At 34.5% G+C, this 27,081-nt stretch overlaps 1 protein-coding gene across 3 annotated transcripts in view; it reads left to right on the top strand.

Moving 5' to 3' along the window:
• The window catches only part of ARID4B (AT-rich interaction domain 4B), a 144,411-nt gene that overhangs the window by 76,085 nt on the left and 41,245 nt on the right, over positions 1 to 27,081 (top strand). For all 3 annotated transcript variants that reach the window (XM_032430409.1, XM_032430410.1, XM_032430408.1), the window contains exons 7-16: positions 910 to 1,001; positions 8,559 to 8,697; positions 13,114 to 13,193; positions 14,937 to 15,013; positions 16,036 to 16,190; positions 19,093 to 19,165; positions 21,107 to 21,201; positions 22,117 to 22,214; positions 23,341 to 23,584; positions 23,905 to 24,080. In XM_032430409.1, coding sequence (XP_032286300.1) covers positions 910 to 1,001; positions 8,559 to 8,697; positions 13,114 to 13,193; positions 14,937 to 15,013; positions 16,036 to 16,190; positions 19,093 to 19,165; positions 21,107 to 21,201; positions 22,117 to 22,214; positions 23,341 to 23,584; positions 23,905 to 24,080 — 1,229 coding nt within the window. The remainder of the gene's footprint in view (positions 1 to 909; positions 1,002 to 8,558; positions 8,698 to 13,113; positions 13,194 to 14,936; positions 15,014 to 16,035; positions 16,191 to 19,092; positions 19,166 to 21,106; positions 21,202 to 22,116; positions 22,215 to 23,340; positions 23,585 to 23,904; positions 24,081 to 27,081) is intronic.

Here is a 27,081-nt window from a genome sequence, read left to right as displayed (position 1 = left end):
CAAAATTGATATTCAGAGAATTCAGTTAGTTAGGATAGCGTCTTCAGATTGAGACCTTAACTTTTTAGTTATATAAATCTTTTCAGGAAATAATGACAAGAAAAATCTAAGAAGTATCTGATATTGAGAAATGAAGGGAATCATTCCAGGATCCCTTTTTTCTTCATTCTGCTTTTAACCAACAACCAATTCCTCACCTGGAAATCATTATTTTAGGATGGGGTGAGGGACAAAGGGTTTGACATGAACTGTCAGTTGACAACAAGACATGTTTATTTACCGATCATTATTTTCATACCAAGCACCGTATTGGATGCTGCAGATTAAAAAGGAAGGGAAAATTAAATTTAGAAAAGTCAATATTTACATATTTTTTAAAAAAAGTTGATTGCAGAAAATGTTTGCAGAGTAATAATATATCCTACCTAAAGCCTTTTTTCAAACAGTTGATGCTTTTTTTTGGATAATTTTGTTTGTTACTAAGAATTTTATATTATGGATTATGATTCCCTTTGAACAAAGAGAAATTTTATTTGCAGTTGGCTCCAATGCAGGTGCTAGGTCCTTACATATAAATTTCGTATCTCTCCAGTCTATTTTCTACTGAGCTGTGTTTTGTTTTGTATTTTAATCATTCTTAGAAGTCTTTCAGCCTTCAAATAGATAATGAAACCATGAAGAAAGAACAACTGAATTTCTTTCACTCCCCCCCCCAATAATGGGTTCATTCATCTTTATTCTAATATCTTTGAAATGACAGTTGTCTCTCTTTAGGAAAGTTGTATTTTAGTCTTCCTTGGGGCAGTTTTTAATCTTCAAATCTAAGCATATTCTTAAACTGATTTGATTTAAAAGGGAAAAAGAACTTGCTACGTCGTAACTTTGATGGGTTTATGTTCTTACCCACAGACATTAGACCAGCTCCCACTCACCAACCCTGAACATTTTGGCACTCCTGTCATAGGGAAGAAAACAAATAGAGGAAGAAGATCTAATCATATGTAAGTCCATTTTCATAACTGTTAGTTGAACCTGAATTCATTTCTCCTTCTAGTATTGTTTTAAGAGTTAACTAATTTGAAATTGTACTTTGCAAAATGCTAACTGGATCTCATAGTAATTTCAGACTCCTTAGCACGGGTGCTTGAGATTCTCCATGCTCAGCCAACCTTAACAGTTGTATATCTACCTCCCATTTCTCCCTGCATGTATCTTGATGCTGTAGTCAGAATGGAACCAGTCAGCGTTCGCTGAATACATCCTTTGTTTTCCTGATACCATGCTTTTATTCATGCTCTTTTTTTTCTTTCTCAAATCCACCCATACATGTCATTGTCCCACTCATTCAATCACCAACAGAAATGCTCCCACCTTTATGTGAACTGTTTTGTCTCCCTACTCTTCCCTTGAAAACAGACCTGTTTTCTTTCCTCTGAACCCTCTAAATTCTTTGCATTTATCTAATGTCAAAAACAGTATTTCACCTGTTATTGTCATTGTAGTATTTGTTTTCTCTTCCTAATAATCTCCTTGACAGAAACCGTCTTCCTTATTTTCATGTCCTACAGTTGTGACATATATTCTACCTATTTAACAAATTACTTTTAATGGGCCATGCTTAGGCTCCAGAAGGCCCTAAATTAAAAAGGATCACAGGATCATAGGGTCATCAGAGATAAAGAAACAATTTTCAAACAGTTACAGAAAGAAAAATAATTTATTGCGAAGGACTGGGGAGCAGAATAGCATCAGACTTCTCCATTGTAATACTAGATAATGGTAGCCAATAGAATGCAGAGTGGAAGAATGAAAGTCTCTATTAAAAAGGTGGACTCAGTTACCTAATATAATGGAACATTGGGGGGAAATTAAAGATAATATGATAACAAATAGAGAAAAAATAGCAAAGGCATTAAGTAACTCACCCTGAAAATTACATCAGAAAGGAAAACTTAGTAAGATGGAGGGAGAGGAGGTGGCTTAAATATAAAATTAAGTCCTAGTAACAATAGGAATTCAACAGAATAATGTATACAATGTATAAATTAGTATAAGACTTTTATTTAGAGATAAGGTAGTAACTATCAAAGAAATAGCTGAAACAGTTAAAAACATAGTTGCCTCCATAGGAGGCAAAGAAAATGGGAAGGGGTGGGATTTTAATGTATTCCATTGGAGGTTATTTTAAAAACAATTTTGAACATTTCACTTGGATAAAATTGAAAAAATTTTAACATGTCTAAGCCCAAATATTGTCAGAATGGCTGTTAAAAATAAATGTTGAGTTGAAATCTTTAGTGTAAGTGAATGCTTTCATTCAGTATTTAGAATCACATATTAAATCTAATTGTGGCTGAGCTTTGAAGATAGAAATTGGGTAAGCGCTATCTCTCATATTGCTTACTTTTAGCCTTAGAGCAAACTCATGAAGATAGGTATTATTTTTACCCATACTAAAAACTGGGGGAATTGGGCTCAGGGACAGTAAGTAATCCAAGGAACACAGGAAGGAAAGGACAAGGACTTGAACTCACCCATGCTCTATGGGCCTTTTCCCATTCAACTGATTGACTCTTATTTAGATAGAGTAGTACTTCAGTTACTTCCTAAATTAGTTCTAACAGTAAATAAATAATGACTCCTTTGAGGGAGGAAATTAAAAGACTAATCCTTGCATTGAAAAAATATTTCATATTAATATTTTCCTACTATACTTGTGATTCAGACCATGCATTTTTTTTTTTAACTCTCTGAAATTTTTAGAAGATGTTTTTCAGTTAATTACTAAGTGAATAATTTCTCTCACTTGTCATTTAGCTTGCTGATGACTTGATTATCTTTAGGGTATTCAGGGTATAACAATTATTTACTCTTCTGCATATGACTTGTTCTATCCAGAAAGAAAAATAAATGAAAAATGTATGATAGCATTATTCATATGAAGGAATCGTGTTGTGATTATTTGATGCTACTGTGATCTAATAATGTTACCAGTTTTTCCAGAGGGATATTTTCTTGCCGTAGAATATTCACTGAAGCACTTACAAGATAAACCTTTTGCTGTCTCTTTGAAAATTAATGATTTCAATTATGTATTAAAATTTTACCTACCATTGCTCATTAGAGTCTTCCATAGTTCTGTAGTCAACTTCTAATTATGATTGGTGATGTCAGAATAGTGAGGTGGGGTGTATTTAATGTAAAATTATTTCATTAGTGAAGATTTCTGCTTCTCTAGCTTTCGAGAGTGGCAGTGTGGCTTGATTGTTAAGAGTGTGAACTGTGGAGCCAGGTGGCCTGGGTGTGAATAACTCTCTCTGCCACTTCCTTGCTATATAACCCTGGGCAGATTACTTAGTTTTCATGCCTCAATTTTCTCATCTGTAAAATTGAGATAATAGTATAACCTATCTCTCAGAGTTGTTGCGAAGATTAAATGAATTCATATCCTTAAAGTATTTATATAGGAAACACTGTGTAAATACTAGATATCAAACATCATATATTGAATGCAAAAATTTTCATGAAATACCAGTATGTGACGTGACTTCATTCATAAAAATGTGTTTATATGTGAGTATATAAAAATTCTGCTTACAGTGTTTATGTCTGATAAGTGGAACTGTTTTGGGCTATATTATTTGAATTTTTTAGAACATTTCCATATTATGTTATATGCATATTGTAGGAAAAAGTTTTTGTGTCTACCAAAAATTCTTTTTAAAAATACTGCATCTAACATTTAGACATGTTTTATCTTTCTTCAACTGTCATCTACACGTGTAAAAATAAATTTAAAGTAAGATAATTTATAGATTATCACCTAGAGTGATCTTCAAAAATGACCCAGAATTATGATGTATTAAAAAATCTATAAGTTGAGGTCTCCCTTTTAGATGAGACTAAAGCATGCATTTGTCACTGAGCAAGTTGATCTTTGCTTTCTAAAGACTCCCGCAAACATTCTAAGTTAGTGATTTTCCTGTTGAGAATCTCTGTATAATGAAAGATTTGCTGTTGGGATTGTATAGCATATGTGCAAAGTAGGAAGGCAGATCAGAGGTTGAGAATTAACTATTGTAGGAAACGAAGCCCCTCTCATTTGTAATCTTGTTTTACTTGCTCTTCCTTCCCCCTCACTATGGTGGTCATTCTCATTGCCAAGAGATCTTAACATCATAGTATGTAGACACCACAGGCAAGTACCACAGTTGGAAATTCCCTTCTCCTTAATTACAATTCCTCAAAGTTCTTTCACCCCTCTCTGAGTGATTTTCTACAACAAAGTCTTGGACCTGGACCTTAAGGTCATTTATCTGACCTTCATTTCCTCTTCCATTACTCAACTAAAAAAGTCTTCATTTTGATTCTCTGATTGTCATTTAAAATTTAATTTTGTACAGAGATAAATAAGGTTATCTCTTCCCAGGATTCCCCAGACTCTATTGTTAATGAGTATATCACTACTTTTATTTTCTTTTAACAACTGTTAATCCACATACCAGTTAATCTGCCTCCAGCTATTCAAAAATTATTTTTGACACCTTCCTTCAATTGAGTTTTATTTATATTCTACCTTTAATTAGTTAATTCTAATATGTTGAAGTTATTTTCTTAAGATTATCATTCTCTTTTAATTTTTTAAAGTTACTGATCATTCAGTGTATAAGTTGATTGAATTTTGCCCTTATAATTTAACCATCATATACAGATGTTTTGTTTGATTCTGCCTAAAGAATAGAATACCTGAAATTATAGAAACATTTGTGTACCCTCACCTCTCAAAAGTGTTTTCCAATAACCTGGCAAAAGTGTATATGCAGCTGCTACAGTAGAAATCAGTCTGCTTGCTGTTATTTTTTTTCTCCTTCAGAAAAAGAATAAAGCATAAGAAAGCTTATAATGGTTCTTGATAGTGATTATTTGTGGGGAGGGATTTTACCTATTGACAGTACTAAGTTTACCCAGTAAAGTAGTGATGTGTATCTGGCGTTTATAGGTCTGCAGATCTTTAAAAAATTTTTTTTCATTGAGATATAATTAACATAACAAAATTCACCCTTTTAAAGTGTATAGTTTGCAGTGTTTTTAGTATATTCACAGATTATGTAACCAGTACCACTAATTCTAGAAGATTTTTTTTTATTGTTTGCTGTTTTATTTTGAGATGAGAATTTGATTCTAGTTTCCTTCTTGATTAAAAATTGGGGAAAAAATAAAACCCTTTTATTGGTAAGTATATACATGTCCATATTTCTAAGGAGCTGTACCTTGTTAGACTTTCTCATACTTACTAATACAGGTTTTTTAATTTAGTGTACAAAATTTGAAACTGAGTTACTTGCCTGAAATTATAAGGATGATTGAAGTCAGTTTCCTGTTTGCATCTTGTCATTTGCTGTTCTTTGGCACACGTCTTGTCTAAAGTTCTTCCTACTTAATTTACAATTAATTTACAATTAATAGTGATGTGCAGTCCCCTTAAATAATTAGCTATTAGTCTGTGGTGGTAAACATTCCCGAGTAGTTAGCTTTGTTTCCAGTGGCAGCATCAGATGTTATGTCACAAACAGTGCATTATTTTGTTCTGGCTCTGTAAACAAATACCACCTTACCACTGAAGCAGCAACGCTGTCAGAGGGGAATAAAACCAAGTAGGTTCTCTGCTTGCTCTGTATTTGCTCCCTTAAAATATTTTTTAAAATTATTGTTTATTATTTTTACATTTTATTTTTATTTATTTGAGAGGAAGTGCGTGAACACACAGCAGGGGGAGGGGCAGAGGGAGAAGGAGAAGCAGATTCCCCTGCTGAGCAGGGAGCCCAAAGTGGGGCTCGATCCCAAGACCCCGGGATCATGACCTGAGCCGAAGGCAGATGCTTCACCGACTGAGCCACACAGGCACCCCTTAAAATATTTTTGATGCTCATTTATTTTAGTTCACCAGTTTATTGAGTGTCTTGTATAAATTATTTCTTGGCTAAACTCCTCCAAGAGGAAAAGTTAAAGGAGCCTTAGGTATATATAGTGGTGTGGTTTTAACTGGTTGTGTACTTTATACTGCTTGTATACATTTTGTGATTTCAGGAAAAATAAAATTTAAAATAACCATCGTAGAAAGAAATAAATCTATTCAGTTCATTTATTTACTCAACAAATATTTATTGAATATCTGTGCTTGTGCCAAGCACTGTTCAGGTACTTGGGATATATCAGTGAATAAAACAGGCATTGATAAAATCTCTGCCCTTAGAGCTTATATTCTCTCATATAGGGGAGATGGGCAATAAAGAGAAAACGTAAGAAAGAACTAAGTAGATTATATAGTATGATGGATTTGTAAATGCTGTGGGTAAAGAATAAAAGTGAGGAGAGATTGGGGCAGGCAGGTTGTAAATTTGAATGAGATGGTCAGGGTCACCTAACTGAAATGACATTTGAACAGAGACTTAGAGGAGTCAAAACGTTTCCAGATGTCAAGGAGTAGAACATTCCAAGCTGTTTGGCTGCAAAGGGGAGTAGAGAAACGAGGTGGCAGTAGCTGGTGGAGAAGGTGAGGTCAAGGGATTCTTTTTTTAAGTGGGAGAAATAATAGCATATTGATGGAAATAACAGTATGCTGATGGGACTCAATGTAGTAGAGGCAGAAAAATTGATACAGGAGAAATGAGTGCTCTTGGAACAAAGTCTTCAGTTGCCAGGGTCGGGGTTGGGGGTGGACAGGAAATCTAGTCTGTAAATGGGCAATGGTTTTAGAGTGGAACTTGGACATTTAATATGAAAGGTGGATAGGTGTTTTATGTAGGCAGTCACTTTTTTTTTATATGTCACTTTCTGATGTCTGAAGTCTTCACACTTGTTAAGTCTTAAGAAAGAAATGAGAATCTTCATAAAGATGCAGATGACTTTGTTAGGCAAATAAAGCCCAGTTTTCTCTCTCTCTGTTTTACAGATTTGATACATGTTATCCGTGATATTGGGACTTTCTATCTTGCTAATGATAATGACATGAAGAGTGTCCATTAAATCCTAGCTGAATAAGTTTTTTATGGCTGCTTTAGAAAAGCAGTAATTATGGTTTTAAGGTTGGATGTCTTCCATAGTCATTAGAAAGTGAAGAGATAAAAGTCATTGCCCTTGAGAAACACTTCTAATCAATTAGAACTCAGACTTGGGAGGTCTTTCATTACTGTCCCAAGCTGTGTGCCTATTTTTAAGGTTTTATGCTTTGCTAATATGAAGGTATATTTGTTTTTCCTACCTCCTACTTACTTTCCATGTCCCTACTTTAAATTGCTTTAAGTGCCATTTGAAATACAGTAGTTCTCAGCAGCAAACTTGAAAATTTGCTTTGTTTTTACCAGGGGACAATTTTTAAGTCCCTTGATCATTGAAATCAAATAGTGATATTTCCCATATCACTCTAAAATGTTTAGTATTATTATAGTAGTTTTTGCTTTTTTTATAATTATGTTGAAATATATAAAGGAGTGACATTATGTTGCCATCCCTTTGGAAAGGCATCAAGACAAATTTTAGAGTATATTAGATTTGTCCCAGTCAACCAAATAGTTAAATCATGTTTAAGGTTTTAAAATAATCTGTCAGTTTACATTTTTTGTCAGTGAACTTGGTCATTGCCAACTATCTCAAAAATGTTTTCATCCCTATAGGTAATTAATACTAACCATTCTTCTATTTAATTTGTAAAAAAGAACGTACATTGTAGTCTATTCATTTCTTAGTGTCTTCGCTTACTCTGTGCGTTTTGAGCACTCACTTGTTAGAATCTTTCTTTAACACTGATTGTGGGCTTTCTTGGAACCAGATTCAGAGCTGTATTTTTGTTTGTTTTATGTTTTTTTTTTTTTCCTTTTTAGTTTTACTTTTTGCTGTGCTTTTGTCTAACAAATGGATGGTTTTAGATAGTTCCTTTTTCTGCTGACAGTGAACTTCTTTCTAATTTATTAGTCCAATATACAATGTAAACTGAAAGGAATTTCTAACATAATACAAAATAACAGTATTGTACATTTTATCAATTCCTGGTTTGTGTATATTTGATATTAAGGATAGCATTGGTGATCTCTTATCAGATTGTCTTCTCTCCCACCCTAAGCCCCAATAAATAAAGACCTTTCTTCCCCTTTTTAAAATTAGCTTTGTACTGGGAGTATAAAATTACTATCTTTAGAACTTCCTTAATCTGAGAGTTGGATCTAATACATTTTAGTGTAGTACTGGGATGTTTCGTATGGGGCCTTCAGCTTTTTGAGAATTTGGGGACCATTGTTACTCTGTTCTGTTCTCCCCCCTTAACCTTTTAGAGTAGCACTAAATAAACGCAAAGGATGTTTAGGAAAATGATGTGCTTCCTTCTAATGATAACCCTTTTTGTTATTCTTTAGAAATTTAGAAAATTGTTTAAAAATTTAAATTTGCCATTCTGTAGGTTTTAGAAAATGAGGTAAGATTTCTAGACTACCTATATTTATCAACTTGGTATGCTCATTCTTTGTGAAGATAAATGGAAATATCTTATTTTTTTCTTTCCCTAGACCAGAGGAAGAGTCGTCTTCATCCTCCAGTGATGAAGATGAGGATGATAGGAAACAGATCGATGAACTACTAGGAAAAGTTGTATGTGTAGATTACGTTAGTTTGGATAAAAAGAAAGCACTATGGTTTCCTGCATTGGTGAGTAACTTCAGTATAAAGGAGTTTAAAATTCAACTATTTAGGTTCATGAAGAAAACAATTGATAATCTTACTAGTGTTTTTCATAGGTACAGAGTAGGGAAATGGTTTTAGTGTCATTTAGTTTACACAAAGATTACTTTCAAAATTGTCTTTGAGTACCAAGAATTCTTTTAAGTCATCCAAGAAAGGCAAAATTATGGTAATTTTAGAGGGTAGGTATGTGGGAGTTCATTATACTGCTCTCTCTATTTTGGGTAGAAGATTCATAATGCAAACTTTTAAAACTTCTAAATTCATCATGCAAAAGACTGCAGAAGAAGAGAATCTTTTTCTACTGTTGTCTGCAAATGATGTCTATTTATCGTTCTTTTCAGTGAACATGATTTGTGTTCTTTATCCTGAATACTTATCAGTTCAGTGTTTTGCACCAAGTAATTGCCCAATAAATGGCTAGCTCTTATAATTAAAACTTATATTGTATCTTACAATTAAAACTAAAGAGGGCAATTATTTGTTTTAATAAATATAAATACTTTATGATACCTTCATACCTCTGCATATACCCATCTATCCAGCCTAATAGTTATTGGATGCCTGCTATCTGCAAGGACTGTTAAGACCTTTACAAGGACTGTGAGGCAGGTAATATTATTTATCCTCACTTAGAGATCAGGAGACTGATTATTGGAAAGGTTAAGTAACTTGGTTAATGGTGAGCTGAAAACAAATGTCAGTGTATATGATCATTTCTTTTTTCCTAAAGCACTAAGATTCTTTGTAAGAATTTCTTTTGAAAACATGTTTTAAAAAACAGTTTTGTGTGTCTTTTTCTAAAATAACAGGAATATTAATTTTTCACTGTTAGTATATTCAGTATTAAGATTCTCTCGCCCATAGTTTCTAAATAGTTTCCTTGATGATAAGGAAAATATTTAAGGATTTATGATGTTGAATTGTCAGTAATTGGTGTAGGAACCATCACAGTATTATTTAAAGAATCTTAGAGATCCTCCCCCCCCCAAATTGAGATCTTTTGGACAGTTATGAATAATTTTTGTCAATTAGAGTGTGAACTTGTGTTCTCGATCGAACAGTCAACATAATCACATAAATAGTATTTGGGTTTCAATTTTTAAAATTAGTTTTTATAAATTGAGTAAATTTTACAAGTGTTTAGTAACATCACTGTGTTAGGAAACAGTTGTACTCCTAGGACCTGTAAGTAGCCCCCATGTGTTGAGCACCTACCATGTCCAGGCACTGTATGAAGCTGGTCACATAAGTAGTCGCATTGAATCCTGAGACTGAAAAATACGGGGTATTCACCCCATTTTAACAGAAGGAAATCTTAGCTTCCATGACTCACGCAGTCTTCCTTTTCATTTTCCTTCACTGTTTCTCCTCTAACCAGCCTTTAAATGTTGCCGTGCAAGGTTCAGAATATATCACTCTGTATTCTCTTTAGGGTGATCTCATCCCCTTTTATAGCATCAGTTGCAGAGTTAACAAACTGAAATGCCTTAGGGACCAAGAAAATCACACACATGAGTGAACAGGATGAAATATGGATTATCATTCCTGTGGCAGAATGGAAAGCGAACCACTTAACACATCAGCAGCAGCACTGGCCAAAGCTACCATATGTGTAGTTTTTGAAACCCATGAGAAAGTGTGAGTCCTTCGATAGCTCAGTGGTAGAGTGGCGGACTGCCAAACCCATGAGAAAAAAAGAAAAAGGTAGATTTTGTTCACAGTTTTAGACCCAAGTTTAAGCCCCTGGTATTTAGGCTGTTGACTCCCAAGTTTATATCTTAACAGTTCAGACTTCCATTGAGCTCCGGACTTGGGTATCTGTTTAGTATCTCCATTTGGCTGTCCTTCAGCCATCTCAACACTTAATAAGTTTAAAACTAAATGTATTCTTTCCTCCCTCCTTCCCAAACTTGGCCCTCCTCCAGTGTTTCATCTCACAGTGAATGACATCATTTGCACAAGACAAAAACCTGAGCATCCTCTGCTCACTCATCTCTTCACTTCCCTAATTACCTCTAATATTCTCTTTCCTTTAATATGCCATTGCCACCACTCTCCATCCGAGTCACCACCACCTCTCTCACCTGGGTGATTGTGGTGGCTTCATCTCTTTCAACTCTTGCCCTTCTCTAGCCCATTTTCTTAAAAACAGCCGAAGTAATTTTATTTTATTCTTTTTTTTTTTTAAGTTTTATTTATTTAAAATCTCTACCCCCCATGTGGGGCTTGAATTCAAGACCCTAAGGTCAAGGGTCATATGCTCTTCTGACTGAGCCAGCCAGGCATCCCCAAAGTAATTTTAATTTTTTTATTTTCATTTTTTCAAAGTAATTTTAATTTAATTTTTTAAAAAAGATTTTATTTATTTATTTGACAGAGAGAGACATAGCGAGAGCAGGAACACAAGCAGGGGGAGTGGGAGAGGGAGAAGCAGGCTTCCCGCGGAGCAGGGAAACCGAGGCGGGGCTGGATCCCAGGACCCTGGGATCATGACCTGAGCTGAAGGCGGATGCTTAACGACTGAGCCACCCAGGCGCCCCTCAAAGTAATTTTTAAAAGGCAAATCTAGTATAACATTACCCTGCTTCAGAGCCTTTCCTTAAAGATTTTAGATTTTATCCCTAAGAATTAACATGACCTAAAAGACTGGAAAAACCTGAACCCTTCTTATCTCTCTTAATCAGTCCAGGCAGAAAGTTAGCCACACTGACCTTCTTTTGCTCTCTGGGGCAGGTTCCAGTGCCTGCTGTCTCTGGCCCTTCCCGTTATTTGTTCCCATTGCTTGCAGCGCACCCCTTATACGACACACACGTGCATCTAGGCACATTGTTTGTCAGGCCATTTCCTACTCAGTCTTTTTTTTTTTTTTTTTTTTTAAGATTTTTATTTATTTATTTGACAGAGAGACAGAGAGGGAACACAAGCAGGGGCAGCGGGAGAGGGAGAAGCAGGCTTCCTGCCGAGCAAGGAGCCCGATGTGGGGCTCGATCCCAGGACCCTGGGATCATGACCTGAGCTGAAGGCAGACACTTAACCGACTGAGCCACCCAGGTGCCCCTTCTACTCAGTCTTAAAAGCTGAGCTTAAATGTTGGGTCTTCAGGAAAGTGGTCCCTGATTACCTAGATAAGGACTTAACGTAGTAGCAGTTAAATACACGTGCACTTACTTGTTCAGTGCTTGTCTTCTATAGGGTGCAAGCTCCATGTGGGGAGGAGCAGTGACTGACTTGGTCTCTTTTTCTCCGGCATCTAGTACAGTACCTCGAGGTGGCAGTCAGTATCTGTAGAGTCACAAGATGAGTATATGAGCAAATGCTTAGTATTTACTTCAGACTTTTTTTGGCATGACAGGGAAGTTTCCCTCGATGTTAATAATGTATAAAAGACTTTCATCAGGGAGTTCATTCAGAATGCCATCAACATTTAAAGAATGCTTAGTGCAATGCAGTTGCAGTTATGGAAAATGTTAACTAACTTCTTAAAGACTGAATTAGAACTAACCTGTTTCTAGCTCCTTTCTGACCTGTGGTGAGAGTATGTGCCTTTATGTACTGTTGTGTCATTTTTCAGAGCCGATAAGCCCATCCTTAGGACAAACCTGTCATACTTACTTAGCTCATTTTTCATTTAGAAATATAACTATTCTTTTAACTTGTTCTTGGTGTACAGAGTGGGCTGTCTTGGAATTGAAATACTAAAAATTTATAGGTGTCTTGCATTAGCCTTTGGGAAGGCCCACTTTGACCTCACTTTAAATAGCAGCTGAGGCAGCTCCAGCTAAGTCCTCTCTTGGGGAGTGATCAGTCCTACACAGCCTGCATGTCTTTTTAAAAATGTTTACTTTTTAGAGTGGGTAGTATTATGAAGAAATTTTGGTGCCTGTTATACATATTTAAATGTAAATAATAAGTAGAACCTCATCTGTATCTTTTTTAAGATCGAGACTGCTCTGATTGAGGTTCTGATACTGGCTCCCGTTTTGGTTCCCGCTGTTTTCCTAGCCGTGCTGCACACCCTCTGTTAAGGCTCGGGCTTTACCTCCGTTTTCCACCCCAGCCTCCACTTTCATGCCGGTGTTCTATTTCTGACGAGAACTTGGTCCACAGCGTCAGTCTGGGCATGGCCGTGCTTCTGCTTTCAACACAAGCCTGTGCCAAAAACCGTGTGGGGAATCCAGAGAGCTGGAAGGATAGAGGATGTAAAATTAAAATTACTTGTGTGTATTCCCACATGTGTGTAGCTGTTTACCCTACAAACTAAAATTAGTTTTTAAACTTTAAGCTGAAACTGTTTTTTGAAAGGATTTAAATAGTTGATATTTATGTAAATATCTGTAAATTTTGCTTTTAGTTCTAATGGTTTTACACTTTTTTTTAAAGGTGGTTTGTCCTGATTGTAGTGATGAAATTGCTGTGAAAAAAGACAATATTCTTGTTCGATCTTTCAAAGATGGCAAATTGTAAGTATGATTCACTAGGGATGAAAAGTATGCTGTTTTTCCATGTTAGGAAGATAAATGATAAATTAGTTTTTTCTAATGACTTATGCTTTTACTTTTCATCATACAGAATGTTTTAAACAAAGTATGATCTTTTTCATATTATCATTTAAGTGATCTTATAGTCTGCTTTCCTTGTTCATTTTGGTTTTTTTTTTTTAAAACTCCCAGAGTTTCTAGACCCTCAGTATTACCTAGTTGATATTTGCCTGTATAGTAGCTGGTGATTTGTTGAGGCAAATTTAGATCTATCTACTATAATACTTGATTGCTATATTTATTGATGTGTTTATTATTCTGGAATGTTTAATTGGGCTCTAATATTTTTAGTTCTGTCCAATGGTTATACTGATACCTGTTGTATAACATTTGACTTCTGCAGTTCTAAGGGTTAAAATGGATTACTATAAATGTATGTTAAGTGTTAAGTGATTTTTCCTATAGAACTTTTTTGGAACTGAGTTACGGATTTCTATGGGTTTTTTTTGTTTTGTTTTGTTTTTTAGAATTGTGCGACTAGAAAAGTCATATATTTTATACTTTGCCTTATTCCGTGTCTATACCTTAAAATGATCATCATGTTTTAAGATTGGTGTTTGGGTTTTCAGGTTCTGAAAAGTGATTTTTAAAAACAATCTATGAAATCCACTTTAACAAAACTGAGATAATCAGAAATTTGAACACTGAAATTGAATACTGGTTTGATGATAGTAAGAAATTACTGTTAATTTTTAAACGTGTAGTAATGGTATTTGTTATGATTTTTAAAAAGACTTCTTTCAAACCTTCATAATGAAGTATATTATAAATCAAATTATATAGTATCTGGGATTTGCTGTAAAATAATCCACGAGGGAAGTATAGGGATATAAATGAAACAGTGACTATGAGTTCATGATTATTGTAGTTGGGTAATGGGTATGTGGTGGTTCATTGCGCTATTCTATTTCCTTTTGTATGTATTTGAAATTTTTAAAATAAAAAGTTAAAAAAATAGGCAGGTTGAAAAATGTATTTGGAATAGTTTTCAGGCTTTTGTAGATTGATTGATGTAAGCCAAATGCAGAAGAGCTGAATGATGTAGAACAATGATTTATTATTGTAAAATAGGAGGTATGTGTGATATATATGATAGAAACTCTCCCAGTTGCTTGCATCTGACCCCCTCCCTATGGTTGGAGAGTTCCATGAAGGATCTTAAATTATATATTAGAAGTTTGCTTGTGAGCCTAGAATCCAGTTTAAAAACAGTTATTAGAAGAACATTTATATTATAAACAAGTACATTTTCTTCCAGTCTTAAATTTAGTAATCTCTTGTGATTATCCCAAGATAATGGCAAATTCTTACTATTTGACTTCTTTTTTATTGGATTGATCCTGCTCTCCAAATATTTTCATTTATTATTATTTTGGATAGCAGGATCAATATTTTCCTTATTGCATTTAGCCGGGGACTCTTTGATATTTGAGAATACCTCGTAAAACATCTCTCAAGGAGGGGTCGTTCTGTAGATGATTACATATTTTAATATCCTGCCTAGCATTTCATTTGGGAATTGCAACACTCTGCAGTCACTTTCATTGTAAATGTTAATGTTTCCATATTTTCAGTATCTTTCTGTGGTGTGTAATTGGACTCTTAATCTCTGTTGTGTTTTTGTGGCTTTTTTTTTCTTTAAAATAAAAAAAAAAAATAATGTAGTACTTCAGTGCCAAGAAAGGATGTCCATGAAATTACTAGTGACACTGCACCAAAGCCTGATGCTATATTAAAACAAGGTAAGGATAATCTTGGAATAATTTATGGTTAATTTAAAAACTGCTGAAGTGTTTTTGAAGATCAGACTTTCTTTTGCTTTTTAAAAAAATACATATTTTTGAAGTTCTGTCTTTGAAGTTCCATTTGGTTCTGTGTGAATTACACTTTTGTAAATCTGTGTGTCTTTTGCTATTATAGGGCTGCTTTTTCTTTTTTAGCTTATAATCAGGGGCAGTAATCTAAGATTGGGAAGGAACTAGATCATCAGCCAATTACCATAGACTTGCTTTGCCTAGTAAATAGAATATTTAGTTCCTGAGGATGGTAGAAACAGGAATCAAAAGTAATTTTGATTTGGCATTTCTCATAGTATAACAATAGTTATATTTTATTGAGGAATATGCCGTAATTGCCTTTCTTACTTGATTTTTGGCATTGTAGACAACTTTCTTATTGCCCAGTTCATGAAATCTGATAATATGCTATGTAGACTAGTTAAAAATCACCAAGAATTTGTGGCTTAGAGTTCATGTCCATGTATTGTAAAACAAAAATAATTGTGTCTCACCAATTTTGGTTTAAGCTAATTATTAATATAATTTTAATTCATGTTTTATTAGGAATGAGGATAACATATCTATAGTACATTTTCAGCTATTGTGTGTTCAATACAATGGCTCTGTGCTTGATATATAATGCTGTTTAATAGTCATTTGTTGGACCAATGATCAGAAATTTACCTATGTTAAAGTTGTTTATACTAGGCATGTTTAATTTTTGTTTAAAAGAAGAAAACTGCTCTTTTCGTTTGTATTTGTTTGAACCTAAGTCATCTTCTAATAGCAGTAGTTTGCCATCTATAAATTGGGTCCCGATGCTTAGGACTGCTGGGTTTTAAATGAGTCGCTACAGAACAGTGCCTGGCACACAGCAAACAAATGTCCGTGCTTTTAGCACAGCGGTTAATTTTTTATCTTGTTTAATTAGACAAATCAGTTGTCTTAATTTCTCCAGTTCACATAGTTTTTGGTCCTCTCTGCAGCCTTCGATCAGGCCCTTGAGTTTCATAAAAGTAGAACTATTCCTGCTAACTGGAAGACTGAACTGAAGGAAGATAGTTCTAGCAGTGAGGCGGAGGAAGAAGAGGAGGAGGAAGATGATGAAAAAGAAAAGGAGGATAATAGCAGTGAAGAAGAGGTAAGGACAAACAGTTGATGTCTTAAAATTCAGAGTAACAGTTGGGTTTCCTCTGTGAGTTAGGATTTGGCACAAAGTCATCAATCACTTCAGTGTTTTTAGTATTAGAAATATTTCGTAATAAATATGTGCTTGTGCTATCCATCATAACCAAGTAGTTTGCTTGCTTATTTAAAATAGAAATATGGTCTTGGGAAATTAAAAATATTAAGTATAGTTATTTCAGTAACCTCAGAAATGTTTCTTAATCTTGCCGTGCTTTTGGTTTATCAGATAATAAGGGAAATACCCACCTAATATAGCAAAGTGCTGCTTTCAGCACTGCTTTCATCAAAGTGATGCTTTTCATCATTGTGTGGCCAGCCGTCACCTCCTACAGTGTTTTTATCTGCATATTTTATTGAAATACCTAGAGAAGTATAAAATATATCTTCTATCTAGTATTATTAAAAGAATAATCAGCAAAAAAGGATTAATATCTCTTTGATTTAGAGAATCTTAAATATATCTAATACAAATGGGTGGATAGTTCTAATTAGATCATAAATAAAGCATCTATGAGTTTATATGGATCAAGGAGATAAAGTTTTAGATTACTGTAAATGGTACTTTAGGTCTAGCAATGATAAGTACCAAAAAAAGATGTCCATGATATTACTAGTGACATTGCACCACTGTACTTGTTAATGATACTTCCTAGAAGTTATTGGTGAATGGTGCAGATAGTGAAGGCTGTATATTTGACCATCAAGCAAATTGGACTGAATGTTTTCAGGAAACTAATAAGTTAATGTCAATATGTAGTATTTTAGGTAAGTTATTAAATTCTGCCATCTAACTCTAATGAACAACTATTGATGAAATAGGATTGTTCTAGAGTTTATGTTTTATGACATAGTGCTTTATGATGACAGTGTGTAGTGTAAAAGTTTCTCAGCTTCAGTCGTCCCCACTGCTTTCTGTTTAAAATGCCAAAATGAACAAGCAACCCTTTGCTTAAAACCTCCCCAATAGCTTCTTATCACCCTAAAAGTCAAGTTTCACTTACAGAACCTCCTTTACAGTCCGGCCCCACCTTCATATCGCTTCTCTTGGCATCCCTTGCCACTTTGAACTTGATGCTGTAGCCATATTAAATTACATACCTTGTTTCTGCTCAACCTGTACACATACCAGTACCTTTACCTACAGTGCCCTTCCCTGTTCTCCCCCACTTAGCCTGGCAAACTCCTGTTCAGTTTTCAGAACCCTACTAACATGTCACCTCTGTAAAGGGAAGCCATCTGTGAAGTATCACCTCCTTCACCCAAGGAAAGTCAATCACTCCATTTGCTAATCTAACCTGATATCATTCCTTGTGCATTTTTTTGTCATTTAAAACCCCTCCCCCCACCCACACTTACTGTCTGTTTTCTCCCCTATAAGCTCCTCAAGGGTAAAGGACCCTGTGTTAACTTGATAGTGTCTGTCAGAAGGTATAACATGTAAATAAATGAGGGTCAATAAATATTAGTTACTAAAATTTTTGTTGCTTAGATTTGTGTTCTATAAATGTTTTTGTAAAAGCAAATCTGATTTCTAGTTTAAACATTTTCTTAAGTTAAATACAAACCTCACTGAAAGATTTTTGTGACAGGAATACATTTGGCAGTTTATGAAAGTCAAATATTGTATCGGGGCATTTAAGATAATATCTTAGATTTATATCTGATTACTTTACCAAAGCCTAGCTCTGTGGACCATGTTTAAATTGAGAAGTGCAGTGTTGTTTTTTTTTTATAATAATAATTGTCATTTATTTTTCTCTGCTCAACCAGCAGACCTAAAGGTTTATCAACATGGATTTTGTTTCTGGTTTTTAACTTGCCTGCCTTTGCTCTGCCAGCTTTTGAAATAAAGGGGTAAATGTCAAAACAGTGGCATTAGACAGAGGATTTTTAAAATTAAAATGATAGAGTTATTTAGACTATCAATTGAAAAGCATGCTCTTAAGTTTTACCATCAGAGATACATTTGTTTCAGCCGAGTAACTTTAAGATATGGATTTTGTATCACTTTCTCTGCAGTTACTCCTGATCATGTTCTCTAATGAAAGGCTCCATCGCTTATTTTTCTTTTATTTGATTCAGCACCTAGCATAGTGCCTACACTTACTGGTGCTCATTAAGTGGTTTGTTGAATGGATGATAGTCACTGAATTGATGAGTTCCTCCATCTCACCTACTACCCTGCTCCTTGCAGGTTGCTTCAGGACCAGCTCCCTACTGCCACAGCCCCTGGCCACAGCAGCAAGAAGCTAGTCCCTCCCTTGTAATTGATAAATCGGGGAACTATTTTATTACTTGAAGATTTCCCTAAGTCTGAATCTTCAGGTATTGTAGATCAAGTTTGTTCCCCACTTTACTGATTTTCTAAGCTTGAAGTGCTATACAGTGGGGCTGTATATAATGAAGGATACTTGTAGTTAGAGCTAAGGGGACCCACACTTTGTATAGTTCTGGAGGAGCAACAAGAGAGTCAGTTTTGGTGTTAAACCCTGACCCAATTTAATATAAGTGAGAGTAGGTCTTCTTGAGCCTGTGGCCCTGATTTAAAGAATAGATATCTGATATGGTAAAAAGCTCATGAGCCATCTTGCTAAGTCTCATTTCTTATATGAGAATTTACATTTGGAATTGTCACTATTGAGATACCTTTTAGGACATATTCCTTTGGAAAGCATAAAATGTCTAGACTTGCCTGGTTTTGAACAGCTTAGTGTTAAGAAATAATTTTTACTTGGTAAAACAAGCCTTTGAAATATTTTAGTGAATATTAGTCTCTGCTGTTGGTAGGAAATCTTACATTATTAAAATGCTTCCTTGAGGAAAATAATACTCTCTTCTTCTGTGACCAAAATTAGGAAGAAATAGAACCATTTCCAGAAGAAAGGGAGAATTTTCTTCAGCAGTTATACAAATTTATGGAGGATAGAGGTGAGTTTTTTTTATTCATGATTAGTATTATAATGTATCATATAGTTAATTAATACTTTAAGAATTCTGTTCATTAAGCTTCATGTCATGTAGTAATCATGGCCCTCTTCTTGATTGCCAGCGTCACCAGCACCTAGCATCATACCTGTCATATAGTAAATGGAATGAGGACTTTGACAGTATTCTGATGGATATTATGGCTATGGACCCATATGGCCTGATTTCTGTCCTGGTCTGGCCACCCATCCATGGGTCCCCAAAGAGCGCTTAATACTAGGGAGCAGTAGCAGAATGAGAATCATAGTACCATTTTATTTGCACCTACGTGGGTGCTTTTATGTTATAAGCCTCCCTCTCCAGAATCACTGTTTGATATACCTAGGATGTGTCTGTGTGTGTGTGTGTGTGTCTGTGTTATGTGTACATGTGAGTGAGAGAGGGAGGGAGGGAGAGAGACCTCATACTCTAAGATGCCATAAGTCTTCTTGTGACCCAGCCACACAGAACTAAGCAGAGAATTAAACCATCCAAAGAGAGTTAGACGTAGAGAAAGGTGACAGTCTCAAGGTAAGCCTTGGCTTAGCTGTTTGAATCTGCCTAATGTCGTTAAAGAAATGCAAGGATTGAGGGAAAGGGATATGGGTGCTAACCTTTAATTTACGGTAGTGACCTAGTCCTCTAGTAACTATGGCCCTGTTACTCTGTTGCTTATCTGCTCTTCAAGGAGAGTATAGTATCTCCTTTCCTGGGAAGATGCTAGAAAGGGAGAGGGGAGAGGCAGAAAGCTTTTTAGCTTGAGGAGAAGGACAAAATGAATGAATAATATTTGGAAGTACCACTCTGTACCCTGGGAATTAATTTTCTTGTGGGATGGGAATTAATATTTTTTAAATCCTCATTTGTATTGCTGATTAAGTAGAAGGTGGCTCGGTTTGTCTTTTGCTCTCATAAGTGATAGTGGCTACTGTAATGTAGGTATCTTTTTATTGTTTGATATGAAATGTCTTTGCTTTCTGACTTATTTCTTTGTGTGAAAGGAGGCTTCGCCTAAGAAGGTAAGCAATTTCTTAGGCTTTTATATAAGATAAATAAAAAAGAAAATTTAAAAAGCTAATATTAGAAAGAGTGATCAAATATGACCGTGCCAGTCATAGGTTGTTTTGAAAGAGCCACAGTTGCATCTCCATCCCATTATTTCCTCTACCACTTTCTGATGGTTTGGTAGTTTTAGTGTCCTTGCCTTGCATGGTCCACATTAGAAAGAAACAAAACTAGGGGTGCCTGGGTGGCTCAGTCGATTGAGTGTCTGACTCTTGGTTTTGGCTCAGGTCATGATCTCATGAGTCATGAAATGCAGCCCCATGTTGGGCTCTGTGCTCAGTGGGGAGTGTGCTTGGGATTCTCTCTCTCCCTCTGCCCCTGACGCCCCCCCCCCCCCGCGCACTCTTTCAAATAAATAAATACCTTTAGAAAGAAACAAAACCATATAGTCTTACCCTGGAATCATTGTTTAGACTAGTCACCAGTTAATAACATACAAAGAAAGTATCATGAAAATCACTCTCATTGTGAAGCAGTTGCCCATTAATTATCTTAGCCCTTTCTTCAGTTCTACTAAACCTTGTTTCCTTGATTTAAAAAAATTTTGTTCTGTTGGTATTTTATTTTGGTTTATCGGCTATTTACTCTTTTGCTCATTAGGGAAATGAAAATTGAGTGAAATCATATAAGGTTTTGAAAATCTGGTAGGAGAAATTTTTAAAAATGAAATGGGCTTAAGTAGTAGACATCATGTTTTTGATTAACAAGGGATTTGTTTTCTCATATATATACAGCTTGCACTATATATAGTCAGATATTCAGTGGTGATATCTGAATCTTTTGTAATTTTAAATAAAAAATGTAGCATGGTTATAATATATTTTGTATTTTCTTTAATAGGCACACCTATTAACAAACGGCCCGTACTTGGATATCGAAATTTGAATCTCTTTAAGTTATTCAGACTTGTACACAAGCTTGGAGGATTTGATAATGTAAGTATTACAGTTAGAAATGAAACATGTTTTTTCATACATGTTTTCTTATCTAAAAATTACCTAGAATTGTATACTAATAAAAACTTAAGAGTAGAAGGAAAAGAAAATGGAAAGCACAGGTTAGAAACAGGTAGCTTCCTTAGACCAAATTTAAATTCAATTAAGGATTTTTTCAAATGAACTTTCTGATTTACTGTTAAGTTTGTCAAACTTTCATAAACCACCTGTGTATGTCTGAGTCACCGCACAACCATATTGGTAGAAGTTCCTTCTATGTTTCTTTTCCACTAGACTGTAAGGTCCTTGAGAGTTAATCTTCTTTATATCCTTTATCTCTTCCATTGTGTCTGACACACACACACACACACACACACACACGTACATGCACATATGTATATGTAGAAACATGCAGAAAAATCATCGTTGAACTGAAGAAATTAACTTAAGGTCGCCATGATGTATGGTGTCCATTCAATTAAGATTATTCTGGGGGGAAAAAGTATTCTGTAGATAAAATGTTTTACTAAGATCCTTAGAACTGCTTTGATTTATTAAGCTTACAGGTTTTATGGGAACTAATACATTACTTAAAGAATTTTATCTGTGTCTCTTCATTACAAATTTTGATTTAGAAACCTGAATATTTTCTTAGGTACTACGCTAGAGCTAATTTAAAAATCAAATGGCCTAATATTTCAACATTTGTAATTCTGAGATTTGTTAGAATACTAAAAGTTACTTTAAAATATTGTTGTATACCAAATTTTTTATTTAGAATTTATTAAGCTAGTTATTTTTCATTCCTTTGAGACCAGAACCAACACATATAAACATATATATGCTGCATTAATCAAAATTTTATTATATTCCCACCTTTTACTTTGGGAGTTTTCATTTTACTTTGTCTGTTAGATTGAAAGTGGAGCTGTTTGGAAACAAGTCTACCAAGATCTTGGAATCCCCGTCTTAAATTCAGCTGCAGGATACAACGTTAAATGTGCTTATAAAAAGTAAGTCAGTGTACTTGATATACCTACATTCATTACTTTATCTAGAAAGCAGGTTAGAATTTACTGTATAACTGAGGCTAATTATTTCTTCTAAGAAGAAATCAGAAATTTTTACTAGACTAATCACTCTATAATAGCATTTTCTACAGTGTATTCTACGAATACTAGATCAAGGAGATATTCTATGAAGAAAGTTTTTGTGGCCAAGTAAATTTGGAAAGTACTGTGTAGAAGTTAAAATGCCAAAGTGTTAAAAAGTCAAGGGTTGAATCCTGGTTCTGCCAGTTATTAGCTTTTGTGCCTCCAGGACCATTTCTTTATTCTCCTAAGCTTCAGTTTCCTCGTTTGTAAGATGGGATGTTAGTCCTTGCCTCGTTGGATTACTCTGATGATTAAATGAGATTTCATGTGAATGAAGAGGCCTAGTGCATGGCATGTAAGAAGTGCTCAACAGATTGATACTCTACTAATACCTTTAATAACTACTGTTGTTACATTACTCTATTTAACATTCTGACTATCTTTTCACTTTTAGTGTAGTTTTTTTTTAAAGATTTATTTATTTGAGGGGCGCCTGGGTGGCTCAGTCATTAAGCGTCTGCCTTCGGCTCGGGTCGTGGTCCCGGGGTCCTGGCATGGAGCCCCACATCGGGCTCCCTGCTCAGTGAGAAACCTGCTTATCCCTCTCCCACTCCCCCCTGCTTGTGTTCCCTCTCTTGCTGTGTCTCTGTCAAATAAATAAATAAAATCTTTAAAAAAAAAAAAAAAGATTTATTTGAGAGAGAGGGAGGGGGCTGGGCAGAGGGAGAGGAAGAGAAAGTCTTAGGAAGACTGCTGAGCATGGAGCCCAACACAGGGCTTGATCTCAGGACCCTGAGAACAAGACCTGTGCCAAAACCGAGTTGGATGCTCAACTGACGGCACTACCCAGGCGCCCCTAGTGTAGTTTTTTTAATGACTTTTTTTCTTTGAAAAATGTTTCTATTTGGGTTAAAGAGATTGGGAAGAACTGAACTAGAATAAACGAGAGTATCTGAGAACTTAAAAGAACACATTTTAAAAACCATAACTCTACAGCAATATTTTGAAATGTTTTCCCAAATGTAATTTCTCTTCGTGTTTCCAGATACTTATATGGTTTTGAGGAGTACTGTAGGTCGGCCAATATTGAATTTCAGATGGCATTGCCAGAGAAAGTTGTTAACAAGCCATGTAAAGAGTGTGAAAATGTAAAAGAAATAAAAGTTAAGGAAGAAATTGAACCAGAAATCAAAGAAATAAAGATTGAAGAGGAGGAGAACATAATACCAAAAGAAGAAAAACCTACTGATGATGATACTGAAAGAAAGGAAAATATTAAACCCTCTCTGGTAAATCAGATACTGTTAATAGTGTATGCCTTCTTTGGTATATTTTCTACCTAGTCTGTAAAGTTTTCATAGCTTATTTATTGTAAAATGTTATACTTTATTTTTTGTGCGTTTTCTTCATTAAGTGCTATTTTTGCATTTAAAATTAGTTGTTAGCGATTTTTTCTTAGTGTTTTAGGAATGGCAGGAGTTTCTTAAAATAACTACTACCTTTCTCAATATTAGTATTGGTTGGCACTTCCTTTTGCTAACAATTAGATCATGAAATTAGGTTGACAGTGTATACTTTTGTTGGTTTAGTTCCTCTGATCTTTTTCTAGGGAAGTAAAAAGAATTTATTAGACTCTATACCTACACAGTCTGATCAGGAAAAAGAAGTTAACATGAAAAAAACAGAAGAAAATGAAAATCTGGAGGATAAAGACGAAGAGACAACTGGGGTAGATGAATCCCTCAGCATAAAGGTAGAAGCTGAAGAAGAAAAAGCAAAATCTGGGTAAGAAATTTGTTTTTGGTTAAGATGCATTTTGGCTGAATGAATTCTAGTAATTTGCTTTTTGTTTGTGTGTGCATGTTTGAATCTAAATTTGACAAAATACAGGATTATTGAGTGGTTTGCATTTATTATGTAAGTACCATTTGCCTCCTTCAGAGACCCTGCTAAATGCTACTTTGTAGCAAAAGGTCATATTTTTGATCCATTCTTCTTGCTCTCATCATGGAAATTTATGAAATTTTGAGCTAGAGAAAAAGTCCTTCTTACTACATTAAGCTATTCTGAATAACCAGATAATATAAATTTGGGAAGATGGCTTTCTGTAATGTTTTGTAGATGGAATGTTGGCTCTAGATTTTAAGAGTTGTACTAATTTCTTAAGCAAAAAATAAGAATGGAAAAGTGCTAATAATTAGTTTTCAAAAGGCCAAAATTGTTATATTGTGTTTAATGTGACAGTAGCAATTTCTTGTTTTGGTCAGTTTGGAATGATGAACTTATTTATTTAGCAATGTAATTTATGCACTGCCAGTGAACCCCTGGATTTTGTAGGTGATTTTTGGCATCTGGTCTTATTTCTGAGATTTAAACAACCTAAACATCTCCATTGTTAATGGTCCATTTAAATAAGTACAACCAAATGTTTTTGATCATTTTAGTATTTTTCTGAAATTTGGCCACAGCATGCAGACAAGCAGGGAAGGGAAGCAAAATATGCTTCCTGAATATAGTGAAAGGTGTTTGTTTAGTATACTTTGTTATATATCTTTGTACAAATGTGTATATCGAGTACTCCTTACTGCTATTGGAGATTATCTCAGCTATTAAGAAACTTAGTAAGTACTTAGCTTTTTGCCTAAAATCTCTTGATCATTTTAGTGTCCTCTGAAATTTTGGCTGTAGCATGCAGATAAACATGGAAGGAAAACCTGGGTTTAGATAAATATAGTATAAGTGTTTTCTCATTATACTTGGTGTTGTAGTCCTGTGTGCACGTGTATATTTGAAGTACTCGTATCTGCTACTGGAGACTATTTCAACTCTTAAGAAACTTAGTAAGGATTCAGCTTTTTGCCTAAAAATCTGATTTTCATATCTGCATGTATTTCTGGAATATCTACTGTGTGGGAGGCACTGTGATAAGCCTGTATTTTCTTTTTGTTACTAATAATTAATTTTTCAAGTTGGTGTTTCCGCTGATTTTATAGTGTAAACTATATATTGTAGGTTTTAAAAAATTCCTTAACTCTATAGCTTTTTAATTTACTATATATATTTATAAATGTTTCATACCACAAACTGAAATTTTCCTGCTGTGACTGCCCTAATTTGGTAGATGTTCTTCAGAAGTGTTGTGTGTTGGGAATGTCTAAGATTGATTTCTGAATTTTATTAGATAAGTGCAATAGAAAATTTTACAATTATAAAGAATCATATGTATTTCTCTAGCATGTAAACTTTCTCTAAGTAATTAGCTACTACCAAGAACTTTCCGTGTCCTTCTCTTATAGTCTAGGTATAGGAGATTAAATAAGTTAATTCAGGTAAAATGCCAGTTTCAGTGCCTGGCTCATAGTAGGTATTAATAAATTACAGGTTTAAAAAAATTTGTTCCATTGTAAGGAGTGTGACATCAAAATGGGAAAATTTGGTATTTCTTTGTGAATTCAGATGAAAAATACTGATACATTTGGTTTCTCAAAATACAGTTCTTTAAACGATAAGTAACAGTGTGTGTGTGTGTGTGTGCGCGCGCACGTGTGCGCATGCTCATGCACGTGCGCAGGTGCAGCATGCACGTGGGTGTGAGTGAGTTATATATATAAATTTAATTTTTAAAATCTGTATGCTGGTTACTTTTTATACTTTCAAAGGGTATCTTTGTTCTGTGTTCTATCTTGTTTAGTGCATCTACCTCTGATTTTTGCCACTGAATTACTAGAGGAAAGAGTAGAATATTTTATTTGGCTGATAGTAATTGTGTTGTTTGCTTTTTTATACTTTAGTATATTATTTAAGTGCTCCTCATTTGGTTTGTGTCTGAGGTTGATATTCAATGCAAAATTTTATTTTTAATTTTTGATTGCTTTATTATTACAGAGTATTAGGGTTTTATTCCAGATTAAAGATTGCCCTGGCTGCTACTTAAAGTAGGATTGTGCTTGCTATTATTGGCATTTACCAGTTGTGCTCAGTGCACTGTATAATGTAAGACCTAGTTTAGAGTTTGTTTTCATTTAAAAATATCTTAGACGTTTTATTCTATATCTCTCTTTTCCCAATATATGATGATTCTGAGGTACATGATAAATCTCCTCAGTGCATAGTAAATTGCTTCTTTTGTTGTGGCCACTAAAATACACTTCGTTTTCTCCCTGATATGCAGAGCTATAAGTTTATGATTTAAACAAGTAATATTCTTCCCCCAAAAAATGTCTTAAGCATTTTAATTTATATATATATAAACATTTATTTATTTAAAATTGTTAATAATAGTTTATCATCCATAATACCCTTTCTGGTAATTTTCTAGATATTTTAGCCTTGCTAATAATTATTTCTTCATTATAGACATGTTAATGTATTTTTAATAATAGAGTTCCTATTTTTACCTCAGATTATAGCTGGTTTTGTTTAGGTCTTAATTTTTAAGTACCTATTCATTTGAATATAAATGAGTCTTTAAAAATAGAAATAATTCTTGAGATTCTGTAGACTTTGTGATGTATTTCAGAGAAAACTGATGCATTTGTTACTTCTGTAAACTTAGACTTAATTTCACAAGACTATTAGGTTTCCTTTCATCCCTCCTGGTTCACTATGTAGAAGCAAAGGCATAGAAGAATAAAAAATCATTATAGTGTTGCTTATGTTACTATAGATTATTTTTGTTGCTTACACAACTGCATAATTAGGAATGATAATAAAGTATGTTATTGCTAAAAAGTTTGCATAGAAGAATATAAAACCAATTATCAGTGGAGAAAGCATTTTATATAAA

The sequence above is a fragment of the Phoca vitulina genome, unplaced genomic scaffold (assembly GCF_004348235.1).
Source record: "Phoca vitulina isolate PV1807 unplaced genomic scaffold, GSC_HSeal_1.0 scaffold43, whole genome shotgun sequence".
NCBI lineage: Eukaryota > Metazoa > Chordata > Mammalia > Carnivora > Phocidae > Phoca > Phoca vitulina.
The sequence above is the reverse complement of the archived record's forward strand: the minus strand, read 5'-3'. Positions and strand labels throughout refer to the sequence as shown.